The sequence below is a fragment of the Canis aureus genome, chromosome 4 (genome assembly GCF_053574225.1).
Source record: "Canis aureus isolate CA01 chromosome 4, VMU_Caureus_v.1.0, whole genome shotgun sequence".
NCBI lineage: Eukaryota > Metazoa > Chordata > Mammalia > Carnivora > Canidae > Canis > Canis aureus.
In genome coordinates, this window is record NC_135614.1 from 77,014,467 (window position 1) to 77,029,366 (window position 14,900).

Sequence of the window (14,900 nt, forward strand, 5' to 3'; positions counted from 1 at the left end):
CATAACATGTGCATATTCCAGGACTAAGGTGCACATGATATGACATATAATACATAAAATATGACATCTACTCAAACGCTTGCTTCCCCCATTTAATAATCAATTGCTGCCTGGGTTGCTTTCATCTGATGGCGTGTCACTCACTTAAGTGCAAAGATTGAATTCCTACTGTGCGCCCGCACCACCCGCACCAGATAAGGATGGCTAACACACCGGCATGGGTGCTGCAAGGGGCTCCAAGGAGGAGGGAATGCAAATGCTGCTAGGCTTCACTCTGAGGAGGAAAACGTTTTCCCCCTATTTCGGGGTATGCTGTAGGTTTCACTTCTCTGTGGGAAGCCCTGCCTTTGGTCTGCCACTTGTTTCTCTGTGAGCTAAGATTTGTTCCTGTTTATAATTCTCCAAGAAAGCTTAGGGCAGCATTAGGAGAAAAGAGTGACTTTAAACTACCGTGTGTAAATTAAAATATTTCAAGGTCTAAAGGCTTCCATCTGTGTTTATGAATAGATGGAGAATTATTCGACCTCAGCATGACAGGAATTCTTCAATCAGTTGGGAGAGACTCTCCCAAGGAGATCTGACCCACACCCTAAAGATTAAGTAAAAATATGCTGATCGCTACAGAACCTTAAGAGCATGATGGAAACAGATGTTATTTTGTTCTCATTCCCTCACTGGTTCTTAAAAAAAAAAAAAAAGCATGTTTTATTTTTTTCTTTTTTTAAGGGGCACCTGGCTGGCTCAGTCATTGGAGCATGTGACTCTTGATCTCAGGGTTGTGAGTTCAAGCCCTACATTGCGTGTAGATCCTACTTAAAAAAAAAAAAAAAAAAAAAAAAAAAAAGTGGGTTTTCATCATTGAGTCTAAACTGCCCCTGGAGGCAGCTAGTCTTTCCACTCTTTAAAACATTTCTTTGGGGACACCTCTGTGGCTCAGTGGCTGAGCCAGACCAGGGGATTGGCTCCCTGCAGGGAGCCTGCTTCTCTCTCTGCCTATGTCTCTGCCTCTCTGTGTGTCTCTCATGAATAAATTTGAAAAATTAAAAAAAAAATTTCCTCACTTACTGGTTATAGTTTCCTGAGAGTGCATGAATGAAGTGGTTGTGTCAAGTGTCCAGAATGATCACATTGCCAACCAACTTGATCATCGATGGATGTTGAAGAGTAGGATAAAGTAATTATTATAACACATGATGACTTGAAGATAGATAAATTTGGTGCAGTCAATTAGATATAAAAGCCATTATTTCTAGTCTAAGGATTGAGCTAGAAATTAAAAATAAAAACAAACAAGCAAAACCCAAAACCTCTTTGTTAAACAAAGTCCCTGACCCTAATGGTCTCCTATTCAGTGTCCAGGCACCCATCGGGGTGAGGGGTGGATGGTGATGATGGAACACAGGATTCCTTCCTCATCTCTTCCTCGCAATGAGGTTGCTGCCCCCACAGAGGTGGGCAGCAGTCATGGGATTAGCTGGGGAGAGCCGAGGTGTCAGGGGAGTGGGCATCAGAGAGGAAGTGGGGAGAGGATGGGAGGCAGGACTGTGGAGGAACTGAGGCTCCAAGACCCTTGGGCTTGCTCCATGGGCCCATTAAATTTCACTTAAAAAACATACATTCAAGATAAAGTGATTAAGAATTTCAAGGTTGTGACTGCAGAGCATTAAACCCCAAACACTTCTAAGTGCCAGCTCTGTGTAACTGCACTGGTTGTGTGTCCAAGAAGCCAGCCCTGGCCATAGATACCCAAGCTAACACACAATGGTCGAAGACCATGGAAATTCAAAGTCCTTTGAAAAGAAAGAAAGCAAATGTTGTGCCCAAGATTTTGAATCTGAGAAACCACCAAGGGGCTGACACTGATGCAAACACACGAGGGTTTATTTACAAGCTCGAGCTTGGGTCCAAGTATACCCGACAGGGGAGCAGGGACTTGGACCCCAAGGTGGGTTACAGCTGGGTTTTTATGGGCTGGTCTAGGGGACCTCCAGAAGGGGTGGAGGAATTTCTCAAGTTCTGTTTACATTCTGATATGGGGCTTTCAAGGGCATTGAGCTCTGTTTTTTGTTTTTTGTTTTTTTAATTGAGCTCTGTTCTTATTCTAATATGGGGCTTCCTGTCACTGGTTTGGGCTCTGTTCTCATTCTAATATGGGGCTTTCTAGGACGTTAAGCTGCAAGCTGTTTTCTTCCTGTAACTGAAGTAAGGTAAATTTCAGCTCTTATTCACAGGGGCCTGGGATGGCTGTACTTGTGCTAACGCTGAACTTAACGTGGAATGGCCTTAATTTTTTTGGCCTCCACAGTAAAAATTTGCCCTGTCTTTTCACTTTAAAAATAAAAACTGCTGTGAAATAGAAAGTGATATTTTAGTCTGAACAATAGCTTCATTCCTCACCTCAACATCTCCCTAAAGAGTGTCTTCCTTTATGAAGACTGACCTGGCCTTCTCAAATAGAGTGGACTGCTTTCGTTGCACTCCTTCCTAATTTGCATAATCACAATGTTAAAAACTTGGATTTTGGGGGGTGCCTGGGTGGCTCAGTGGTTGAGCATCTGTCTTTGGCTCAGGTCATGATCCCAGGGTCCTGGGACTGAGTCCCACATCGGGCTCCCTACATGGAGCCTGCGTCTCCCTCTGCCTATGTCTCCGTGTAACTCATGAATAAATAAATACTTTTTAAAATTTGGGTTTTGGAATCAGATAAACCTGGGTTGGAATCCTAGCTCTGTGAGTGATTAGTTTTGAAACCTGGGCCAATTACTTGCATCTACTGTGTCATCTGAAAACCAGGTGATGATGCTACTCAACTGTGGCTCCAGGGCCACCATACTGGGGAGGCTTGACGATGAGAATCTAACTGGATGTGCGGCTACAGGACTTGTCCTGAAACTGCAAAAGTAAGCACATTCGTTTTGACTTGGGTTTTGTTTATTTGGAATGGCTTTGGGAGGCGGGGGTGGGGGGGATACACTCATGGAGATCAAGAGGGTAAAAGGCATTAGTCACAAGTGCCTGGCAGCAAAAAATTAACCGCAAATATTACTTTTCTACACTAGACTCAATTTCCTGAGAGCAAGGTCCTATCATATTCACTTGGCTCTAACACAAGTGACACTTGGGAAATAAGTCAATTGGAGAAGGACAAACATTATATGGTCTCATTCATTTGGGGAATATAAAAAATAGTGAAAGGGAATAAAGGGGAAAGGAGAAAAAATGAGTGGGAAATATCAGAAAGGGAGACAGAACATGAAAGACTCCTAACTCTGGGAAAGGAACTAGGGGTGGTGGAAGGGGAGGTGGGCTGGGGGTGGGGGGGTGACTGGGTGTCGGGCACTGAGGGGGGCACTTGATGGGATGAGCACTGGGTGTTATTCTATATGTTGGCAAATTGAACACCAATAAAAAGTAAATTTATAAAAAAAAAAAAAAAGTGACACTTGGCACCAAATGTGAAATTTGAATGAATTTCTTTGCGATTTTCACTAAAATGAGGAATTTATCGGTAATTTGGGAGTGGATAACACCTTTTTTTTTTTTTAATCTAAATTCAATGAGCCAGGGCGCCTGGGTGTCTTAGTGGTTGAGCATCTGCCTTTGGCTCAGGACGTCATCCCGGGGTCTTGGGATCGAGTCCCACATGGGGGTCCCTGCAGGGAGCCTGCTTCTCTTCCCTCTGCCTCTTTCTTTCTGTGTCTCTCGTGAATAAACAAAATCTCTAAAAAAATAAATTCAATGAGCCAACATACAGTACATCATTATGAGTTTATTTTATAAAAGAAAACAAATTAAGGGCTATTGTTAGAAACGCCAAGAAGCAACAACAGCAACAACAAAACTGGAAAGATGAGGTCGACAGGACCTTTATGATCAAATATTCAAACCTATTCCTAGGTGCCTGTTAAGGATGATGGGTCTCCTCTCTGCCTGCATGCAAAGTAGCCAACCAGGACGTCATCGGTGTGGACCTGGAGCTCACACGGCGGATTCGACACACCACTTATTTTTTTTAAGATTAAAAAAACAATGTATTCATGGGAGACACAGAGGCAAAGACCCAGGCCGAGGGAGGAGCAGGCCCTACGCAGGGAGCCCGACGCGGGCCTGGATCCCGGGTCTCCAGGGTCACGCCCTGGGCCGCAGGCGGCGCTAAAGCGCTGAGCACCCGGGCTGCCCCGACACACTTTTGAAAGTTTTAAAGCCAAACGGCCAACGAGGAGAGGAGAACGCCCGCCGGGCACCGCGGCTCGCAGCTCAGCGACCGCAGCATCATTGGCCCGCAGCGCCGCCCCCGCCGCCAACCGCCGCGGAGTCCGGAGGGAGCGCTCTCGGGATTGGCCCGGGAAACCTCTCTCCCGGTTCATTCAAGAGGTAGCTCGGCGCGGGGCTAGGCCGGCGGCGCCGCCTGCCCAATCAGAGGGCGCGGGGGGCGGGCTTTGCCCGAGCGGAGCCAATCTCCGAAGGCGAACCTCCGCCCGTGCGACGCGCCTGCGGCGAGCGGGGGGCGTGGTCTCCGGCCGCGGGCTCCCGACTCCCCGGGCCCGCGCGCGGGGTGGGCGGGGCGAGCGGTGTCGGCGGCGGAGCCGGATGCGGGCGTCGCCGCGGCCGCCGCGGCCCTGGGGATGGGCGGAGCCCCGGCCGCCAGAGCTGGTGGCCGCCGCCGCTGCCGAGCCCGAGCGGCCGCCTCTGCTCCCGCGCGGCGCTGCTTCCTAGGGCGGCGGTATGCTGGGGAAAGGGGTCGTCGGCGGTGGCGGCGGCACCAAGGCGCCCAAGCCCTCGTTCGTGTCGTACGTGCGCCCGGAGGTGAGGGGGCGCCGCGCGGCCGGGGCGCGGGCTGTGGAGCTGCCGGGGCGGGGGGCGGGGGGCGGGGGGCGGCGGGAGCCCCCTCCCCGCTGCGGCCGGGCCGCGGGCGCTTCCTGCGCGGCTGCCGGAGGGGAGCCGGGCGGCCCGGGGAGCTCGGGGGCGCTCGGGGGCGCTCGGGGGCCCCGCGCGGGCAGGCAGGTGCCGGAGCGCCGGGCCCGGTCGTGGCGACCAGGTGAGGGGCCCGAGCGGGGAAGGGGCCGCGGCCCGGGGCGGGGGGGGGGGCGCTGGGCGCTCCGGGCCGCCGGCGTCAGGGCGGGTGGGCCCTGCCCTTGGAACCGCTCCGCTGAGGCTTCGGGGCTGCCCGTGTCCGCTGCGTGCGGCTCCGGGAGCTGCTGGGAGCCGCCGGCGGGGTCCGTGCGCCGCCTCCCGCCTCCCGCCTCGCGCCTCGCGCCTCCCGCCTGCCGGCGGCGCAGCCCTCCCCTTCCTCGGCGAGTCCCCCTCTGTCATTCCCTCCCCCTCTCACCGCCGTCTCGCCTTCCTCCTGGAGTTTTACGGTCAAGTTCATTCATTCACGAGCTGTTTTCCCGGAGCTCCTGCACCGTCCTGGACGCCCGGGACGCGCACACAGAACTGCGACCCCTGCTCCCCGGGAGCGTATTTGTTGGCGGGGGGGGGGGGGGGGGGCGAGTCGACGCAAGTAAAATATAAGCAGATGAAACGGTTACGTCAGGAGGGGATGAGGGGTCAAGGGCCGAGGAAAGAGAGGCGCCGTCGTCCTCCCCGGCACGGTGGCATCTGAGCAGACCTGAGGGCTGTGTGTGGGGTCTGAGGGGGAGTGCGCGGCGCTGGAGGCACAGCGAGGGAGCCGGCCCCGGGGAAGCCGAGTGGGCGAGGGGGGGCCCTCGGGAGCCGGGTTAGAGACGCCGGAGCCTGTAGGCCCCGCCGCGGGCTTCCCGGGCGGTAGTCCCCGCTCCAGGTGCCTGATGAGGCGCCGTCTCCTGCAGGTTCTCCGGCGCCCGCCCTCCCCGGTACGTGAGGCAGCAGCGTGCAGGAGGAGCACCGAGCCCCTCACGGTCCTCAGCCGCCTCCCCGCCCCTGCAGGCAAAGGCCGGCGGCTGTGGGTGACAGGTCTTGACTGGGGACTGTTCTGCAAGAACACCTGAGGCCTGAAGCCTTTACACGCGCACCTTCACATTCACGATTGCATGTGTTTTCTCTCTAGTTGAGAATACTCTTTTTTTTTTTTTTTTTTTGAGCATACTCTCCAAATCGGTTTTATTTTTAGTTCTACTTTGAAAATAAAAACCACTTCCTCCTTAGATGCTTGATAAGGAGTCAGGGTCATCTTGAATTTTCAACGGGCTTCCCTTGTGTTGTGGGTAAGTAGATGTGGGTTTCTCTTCGCGTCTTTTTTGATGCGGCCCTTGTTGAAATTCAACTGATCTTTAACCTTTCCTCTTCAGTGAGATTAAGCTACAAATGGAAAGTCTTCTGAAATGTGGCCAGAGTTCAAGAATGTTCAGATTTTTCATCCACCGAGTGCACATGTTGTAATTAGACATGTTTTCCCTCTTTGCCCGCAGTGCCTGATATATATTTCCTTTGAGGGATAATTAGGGAAGGGGAGTGGTTCAGCCCCAAAATGGTCACATTTTTCGGATCCTTAGAGTTCGCAGTTTTGTTTTCTTGCCATGAAATAGTGCTGTGTAGACACTATGTTTCTTTGTTGTAATCTGTCTCTAAAAATATTTTGTAAGGGAGGAAAGGGCTCTGACCTAAATTGCTTACAGTTTAAAAGATAAGGGCATGAGGGAGGGGACGAGAAGCAGTTTGTTTTTAAGTGTATAGCCTTTCCTAGACATCATATTGTTGGAAATTGGAGTGTGCAGCTTTGAGGCTTACCTCTTAGAACAGAGTCTGCTAACCTCATGGCTCACTCCATAACAGGAGTCCCTCAGAACACTTTCTGGACTGTTCTGTTTCTACTTCATACTGCTTTCATCTTTACCGTGCTTGGTGTATGTCTTCCAATCACTTATTTCTTTGTATGTGCTTTGCTCTTGTTAGCTGGGAAATCACACGTTTCTCAGGCTTTTTTTTTTTTTTTAGAGATTTTATTTATTTACTCATGAGAGACACAGAGAGAGGCAGACACAGGCAGAGGGAGAAGCAGGCTCCATGCAGGGAGCCCGATGTGGGACTTGATCCTGGAACCCCAGGATCACACCCTGAGCCAAAGGCCGACGCTCACCCACTGAGCCACCCAGGTGCCCCTATCTCAGGCACCATTTTGCTGGTGGGTCACTGAGCTGTCAGAACAGTCTTCATGCCGTATGATCTAATGATACCTGTGCCTGGTGATGAACTGGTTCTTGGCTGACCAGATCTTGGAAGGCTCAACAGTGGCTTTCTTCAGTATGCCAGAGTCTGTCAAGAGTCAGCAACTTTGTGTTAAAAGCAGTAGCACTTTACTGGATAAAGGATTTGAGGACGATGCTTTTAAACATGATGGCTTTTTTTTTTTTTTTCTTGTGGTTAGACGGATTGACATTGAACAACCTGAAAGGAAGGGTGGTAGTTCGAACATGGATCTCTGCCAGAGTTAACTTGGGCTCTTCTGTCATTGATTCTAAGTCAGTGAATGTGAACATTAAAGTGCTGAACTGTAGTTCAGGACCTTTGGTCGTGTTTTGTAAACGCTGCCCGCTGCCCGGAGAGTTGCAAATCAGTAGAGCTTGTAAATGGGAAGCTTGGGAAATTGAGGTGAATGGGAGAGAGAGAGCGCGCGCGCTGGGTCATTCTTGGTGGTACCAGATGGCTGGTACCTAGAAACATCTCAGCATCACCACCTCAGCTTAGTCCCAGGCAAACAGTACAAAGGACATTGTGTCTCCGTGCAGGGGAGCCCCTGAGTGCTGAGCTCCCTATCAGGGAGGCATTTGGTTATAGTTTGGAAGCCAGATCTATTTTTCTTGCTAAATAAAACACTTGTTTGAATTATTATTTCAGAAGCCATAAGTGTTCATTTCATTGTGGAAAAATAAGAAAATATAGATATGCGAAGAATTAAAAAAAAATTATAAACAACTCAGACTGTACCCTGTCAAAGATGTGTGTGGGTGTATGCATATGTTTTTTCTAAAATGGGCTTAATATTGCTGATCATATTATTATTTTTTTTTAAGATTTTATTTATTTATTCATGAGAGACACATGGAGAGAGAGAGACATAGGCAGAGGGAGAAACAGGCTCCTCACAGGGAGCCTAATGTGGGACTCAATCCTCATACTGGGATCACGCCCTGAGCCCAAAGGCAGACACTCAACTGCTGAGCCACTCATGTGTCACTGATCATATTATGTTTTAATCTGCCTTTTCCCCAGAAATCTATATTGTAAATGTCTTTCCATGTCTGTTGTTAACCTATAATGTCATTTTAGATTAGACCCACAACAGAAACACACATTGTGGTGGGGAGATGTTAGATAGCACAAAGAGCCAAAGAAAGCAGTGTGTGTGTGGGGGGGGTTTTATGTGTGTTTTTTTTTAAGATTTTTTTTTTTTTTTTTTTGAGAGAGACTGCACACACAAGAGAGAGGGTGGGGAAGACAGGCAGAGGGAGAGAGACTCTCAAGTGGACTTCACACCCAGTGTGGAGCCTGCTGCGGGGCTGGATTTTATGATCCTGAAATCACCAGCCACAATCAAGAGTCCCACACTTAACTGGCTGAGCTACCCAGGCGCCCCGTGATTTTTTTTCTTAAGTTTATTTTATTTATAATCTTTACACCCAACATAGGGCTCAAACTTGAGATCAAGAGTTACATGTTCTCCTGACTGAACCAGCCAGGCGCCCTCTATTTGAAGATTGTTAGATTTGGGGGATTATTTATTTATTTATTTATTTATTTATTTATTTTAAAGACTTTATTTATTTATTCATGAGAGACACAGGCAGAGGGAGAAGCCTCCATGTGGGGAGCCCAACATGGGACTCGATCCCAGAACTCCAGGATCACACCCTGGGCTACTCTTCCTCTGTGATACAAATATGGGCCCTGTGAGGTTAAATGTCCTGCCCAGCACCACAGAAGTATTGCAGTCCGGAGATAAGAACTGTCCCCTGGAGCTAGCAGTGCCTGTGGTTAAGCCAGGCCCATAGGAGGGTAGGGAAGGTTTTTTTTTTTTTTTTTTAAGGATTTTATTTATTTATTCATGACACACACACACACACACACAGACAAGAGGCAGAGACACAGGCAGAGGGAGAAGCAGGCTCCATGCAGGGAGCCTGACGTGGGACTCGATCCCAGGACTCCAGGATCACGCCCTGGGCTGAAGGCGGTGTTAAACCACTGAGACACCTGGGATGCCCAGGGAAGGTTTTTATGTAGATGGGAGGAGAAAAAACAAGATTGAAGAAGGGTCAAAAAAGTTCAGATTTAAGAGCCAATTTTTTCTTTTCATTCCTCAGGGAAAAGAATGCATTTGATTGCTTAATCTTCATTTAGGGTCATATCTTTTCATGGAGAGAAGTGACCTTATCTATGATCTTGTGTTTTTCCAAGAGATAATGGCTGGGGTTATATATCAAAATAATACAATGAATAGTTAAGAATATTTGTTAGGTACTTATGTGTGCATATCTCATTTCATCCTTTCAGCTCTCTTAGGCAGCAGACACTGCTACTCCCTTTTGTGTGTTTAGATGTAGAGAGACCCACTGAAGTTAGTACCTTGTGGGGGGGAGGGGGCGGTAACAGCTGGCAAGAGGTGGTGCCAGGATTTATTTATTTATTCAATTCATTCATGAGAGAGAGAGAGGGGCAGAGACACAGGCAGAGGGAGAAGCAGGCTCCGTGTGGGGAGCCCAACGTGGGACTCGATCCTGGGTCTCCAGGATCATGTCACCCTGGGCTGAAGGTGGCGCTAAACCGCTGAGCCACTGGGCTGTCCTGTGCCAGGATTTAAATTCAGGCAGTCTCACTCCAGGGCTGTTCTTCCATCCTTATGTTTATGAATGCAGGTAATTTTATAGTGAAACATGCCTGTAGTCATGATTGGCATTCACACACTAAAGTGCTTTCTCATTCACGTTCTCCAGTAGTGGTTTCTTTCTTGGCTTTTGTTAGCTTCTCCAGCAGGTGACTGAGAGGATTCAGGGCCCCTTGGAGATACAGCTAATTCAGCAGATATTTACTTAGTACCTGAAAGTACCAGGCTCTATTTTAGATGTTGGGACTACAAAACAGATAAAATAATTGAGATGATTATTTTTTGGTGGCACACTACTGTTTTGGACCACCAACTTTGACGGCTTCAGTGGATCCATAACTAGAAGACATTGGCTTATCCTAAACAGACTTCCTTGCTCAGTCCTAGCAAAAAAAAAATACCTTTAAAAGCAAGATCTAGATCTGTCATTTTCCTTTTGTAAAGACTTTTTTTCCATTCCAAACTAATTTTTTTATGCCAGAATTTTCTTCTGGACCATAGAGGTCATTGACAGTGATTTAAAGGACATCAAAAGTTCTTCCTAAAAGATCTTCCTAAAATGATCACTTTCTTAGCTGTGGCTGGCTTTAGCCTGATAATCTATCCAAAGCTTCCGCTTTTTCTCTCCTGCATGTGCTTCCTGCGGCATCTCCCTGGATCTTTTCCAGTACCTCTCAACTTCTGCAGATGGAGCATCAGAAGATGTCATGAGGCTATGTCAAGAGATACTTCCTGTAGCCTGATCAAACAGCTGCCACACAGACACCCTCTGTCTTAGAACCTAATGCTCTTCTGCAGCCTACTTCCTTCTCTGTTATTAAAACCAGGACTGCTTTTAAAATATTAGGTTAGGGGTAGCCCGGCTGGCTCAGTGGTTTAGCGCTGCCTTACAGCCCAGGGCGTGATCCTGGGGACCCGAGATCGAGTCCCACGTCGGGCTCTCTGCATGGAGCCTGCTTCTTCTGCCTGTGTCTCTGCCTCTCTCTCTCTCTCTGTCTCTCATGAATAAATAAATAAAATCTTTAAAAAAAAAATAAATAAAATATTAGGTTAGGATGCCTGAGTGGCTCAGTGGTTGAGTGCCTTCATTCCAGGGCGTGATCCTGGAGTTCCAGGATCGAGTCCCGCATTGGGCTCCCTGTGTGGAACCTGTTTCTCTCTCTGCCTGTGTCTCTCATGAATAAATAGATAAAATCTTTAAAAAATATTAGGCTAAGGGCAACCCATACTTAGAAGTTTAAAGTTCTAGATTTTTCCCTGAGCATCACCAACAGGATATTTGATATTCTTGGAATACTTCACATTAAACCATCCTGTGTGACATTGTTCTTTAGTGAGAATTGGGTTTTCACAGGCCAGAGCTTTTGAAAAAAAAGTTTTCTCTTGAGCCATCTGGGTCAATGTGGCTTAGTGGTTGAGCATCTGCCTTTGGCTCAGGTCATGATCCGGGGTCCTGGGATCGAGTCCCGCATCGGGCTCCCTGCAGGGAGCCTGCTCCTCCCTCTATGTTTCTGCCTTTCTCTGTGTCTTTCGTGAATAAATAAAATCTTTAAAAAAGAAAAAAAAATCTTATTTTAAATTTTCTTTTTTTAGAGGAAGGAAGGCCCAGAGGGAGATGGAGAGAGAATCTGAACCAGGCTCCATGCGCAGCGCAGCTCAGTCTCTCAATCCTGAGATAATGACCTGAACTGAAATAAAAAATTGGTTGCTTTACCAACTGAGTCATCCAGGTGCCCCAACCAGAGCTTTTTTTTTTTTTTTTTTTTAAGATTTATTTATTTGAGAGAGAGAGAGAGTTTGCTCATGCCTGCTCTGCTCAGGCAGGGAAGGGCAGAGAGAGAGAGAGAGAGATCCCCAAGCAGATTCCCTGCTGAGTGTGGAGCCCAGTGTAGGGATCATACCACAACCCCGAGATCATAACCAGAGCCAACCCTGAGATCACAACCAGAGCCAAAACCAAGAGTCAGATGCCCAACTGGCTGTCCACCAAGGTGCCCCCAAAGCTTCTTTTTAATCACTTAAAGATGTATACCTATTTTTATGATAAAGACAATGTTCAAAAAAGACAATATAACGAAGTTGCAGATAGCAGAAGTTAGAAAAATAAAATTACCATCAGTTGTGCTACCTTAACCAAAGCAATTAGTTCCATTGTTTAGTATGTTCTTGCTTTGTCTGTGTATCTCATATAATTGCAATCATAATATATGTAAGAATTTATAACCCGCATGTGGTTGTCAAGTTTGAAGATAGTACTGCTGACCTGTCACAGTAGAGCGTGTGTTTTTTGAGTTATTTTTCCAACAGAAAACCATCTTAGTTTCTAATAAGTTACCGTTGTGACTTCTGAGGTGTTTTGGGGAGCAACAAAAACAGTGGGTTTGCAGTTTAATGAATCGTTTAAAATAAACCTCTTGAGATAGGTTGGGAGGTAGGATTAAACTGGAACAATTTTTATAATCTCTTCTGTTGCTTCAAGAGGATGATGAAGGGGCTAAAAGTGGAGAGGGATCTGGAGTGGAGTGAAGCTGCTCCAGAGCAGGGAGGACCATAGGACCTCTTCCTTTCCTTAGTCTGCTCTGCGTGCCTCCGGGGCCACAACTCTAGGGAGGGCAAACAGCCACTTATTATGGCTATGAGTGAGGCCAGTCCTTTAAGCCTTGGTTGTATTTCTACCTGGAAAATAATAATATTATCTGATAGGTATATGTGAATATTTATGAATATCAAATATGATTCTGCAATCCTTAGAATACTTGGCACATGGTTAGGCTTCAGTAGATGTGGGCTACTGTTACTACTATTCAGAAGTTGTGGGTCAGGGCCACTTGGGTGGTTTCAGAAAGCACTTAATCATTAATCTTAGAATACAGAAATCTTTCCCAGCTAAGGTATTAACGAAAGTATTTAGTTGTTGTGGTTGTTGCCATAGAATCATGCCAGGAGAGTTCACTGGGTGGTAACTTGCTTAGAGTATTTTTCACCATCTCTAAAAGTTTCTTTTCCTCTTTTCTTTGTTCCTTTATACATTTGAGAATGATTTGGTTATATTTAAAATTCCAACCTAATGAGAACACTTACTAGATGACTTTTTTCATTGTTGACATTTGGCCTTTGGCATTTTGCTCATTTCGTTCTCTGGACCCAGTTTCCCTCTTCACTCATTTCCTTTTTTTTTTTTTTTTTTTAAGTAACCTCTGTCCCCAACATGGGGCTTGAACTCATGAGCCTGAGATCAAGAGTTGCATGCTCTATTAACTGAGCCAGCCAGGTGCCCCCCTTATCTCTCATTTCTAATGACTCTATCGTAGGCCATATTTTGTCTATTTATTGCATCTGTTCAGTGATTTTTTTTTTTAAGATTTCATTTATTTATTAGAGAGAGAGAGAGAAAGAGGCAGGGACACAGGTAGAGGGAGAGGCAAGCTCCATGCAGGGAGCCTGACGTGGGACTCATCCCAGGTCTCCAGGATCACGCCTTGGGCTGAAGGCGGGGCTAAACCGCATAGCCACCGGGGCTGCCTTGTTCAGTGATTTACTTAAGATACCAGTAAGTAAAGTGAAATTACCTCTGGGAGTAATGCAACTTTTTATCTTTTTCAAAGCCAGTTGCCAGACCATGCAGTTTTGATTTCATATGTAAATGCTTTTCATAGCTTTTCGTTTTGTGCTCATAACATCATAGCTTTTCGTTTTGTGCTCCTGACCATCATTCCTTGTAGACCTGATGGGGGAGGGGTAGCCTTTTGGAGGTGGCATCTAAGCCCCAAGTTGTTCTCATTTGGCAACAGGGAAAGTCTTCAGCTCAAGAAAAGTAGGGCTTGTGTATGAAACCCTGGCCACCATGGTAAAATACTTTCAAGTCTACCTTTCCTTCTTTTTTTTTTTTTAATTTTAAGATCTTATTTTTAAGTAATCTTTACACCCAGTGTGGGCTCAAACTCAACCTGAGTTCAAGAGTCCCATGCTCTACCAGCTGAGCCAGCCAGATGCCCCAGTCTATCTTTCCCTATGACAGATTGCCACCGCTCTTTGAGATGATGGTCCTGAGCTGCTTTTTGCTTTTCTTGCTAAGAGAGTTTTAATACTTCTGAGAATACCTTGAAGAGAGTGAGCCCAGTTTTTGGATGAAAAATCTCACTGAATTCCTACCTTTTCTCTAGACAAAAAATTGAATTCCTGTTTTGCTTTAATCCCTCGAGATCTACTTCCAGTGTGATTTTACCTCTCATAGACTTTTTTCCCTCAACTGTAACATTGGGTGATTATCTTCACTGTAGGCTTATTTTGAACGTGAGAAGAAATAAACTTGTATACTCAGGACCTGACACATGGTGGATCCTCAACAACTGCTAGATGCTATTATTATTAATAGTAACTTGACATGGGAATATTATTGATTGTATGCCTGCCATTTGCACTGTTAGAATTTGGAATGCGAAAACAAGTTTGGGCTCTGAGGTGGTTCACGTTCTGTTAGAGACACAGCATGTCAACAGATGGCTTTAATGTACAGAGGTAGGTGCTGCCTGTTTATGAAGGAGAGTGCACAGAATGCTTTTGGAGCACAGAAGGCTTGCTGCAGAACCTGCGGCAGCATCTGGCCTCATTTGAAGGCTATATAGAACTTGGAAAGGGCATTGTGAGAGTGGGTGCTAGTGTGGGGGAAGGGGATACATGCAGTGGGCAGGCAACAGGGACAGCTCCCAAGGCTCATAGGCATGTCGGGACCAGGTGGTTGGAGCATCTGTCTCATACCTTATATAAGGCATGGTGGGGGTGCAAGTGAGCTCAGTCCTGAAAAATAGAATTGAAGGGGTGCTGCTAGGACATGCAGGGTTGTTTTCTGCTTTACCATTAAGTCAGTCTGGCCCTTTGTGAGGCTGCAGGTGCCTTCTCATTGGCCTCTGGTTCTTCTTGCCCTGAGACCGTGGAGAAGCTCCTGCTCTGAAGCTTTGAGCTCCTCGCCAGCTATTCAGCTGACCTAGGATTTATATAGCAGTTCTGGGGGGGTCGGGGCAGGAGGTTGGTGCACAGGCAATGCCATGTGTTTTTGCAGCTGCTGTTAGTCACATCAGTTGGCTGAAAGGATGACATT

The 14,900-nt window shown here is 47.1% G+C and overlaps 1 protein-coding gene across 2 annotated transcripts in view; it reads left to right on the top strand.

Annotated features, from left to right (window-relative positions):
- Positions 1 to 4,595: 4,595 nt before the first annotated feature.
- The window catches only part of MTMR12 (myotubularin related protein 12), a 73,010-nt gene continuing 62,705 nt past the window's right edge, over positions 4,596 to 14,900 (top strand). The window contains exon 1 of one of the 2 annotated variants that reach the window (XM_077896338.1): positions 4,596 to 4,806. In XM_077896338.1, the coding sequence (XP_077752464.1) occupies positions 4,726 to 4,806 (81 nt within the window). In that variant the 5' untranslated portion in view covers positions 4,596 to 4,725. The remainder of the gene's footprint in view (positions 4,807 to 14,900) is intronic. The other variant, XM_077896339.1, reaches the window with a different exon arrangement.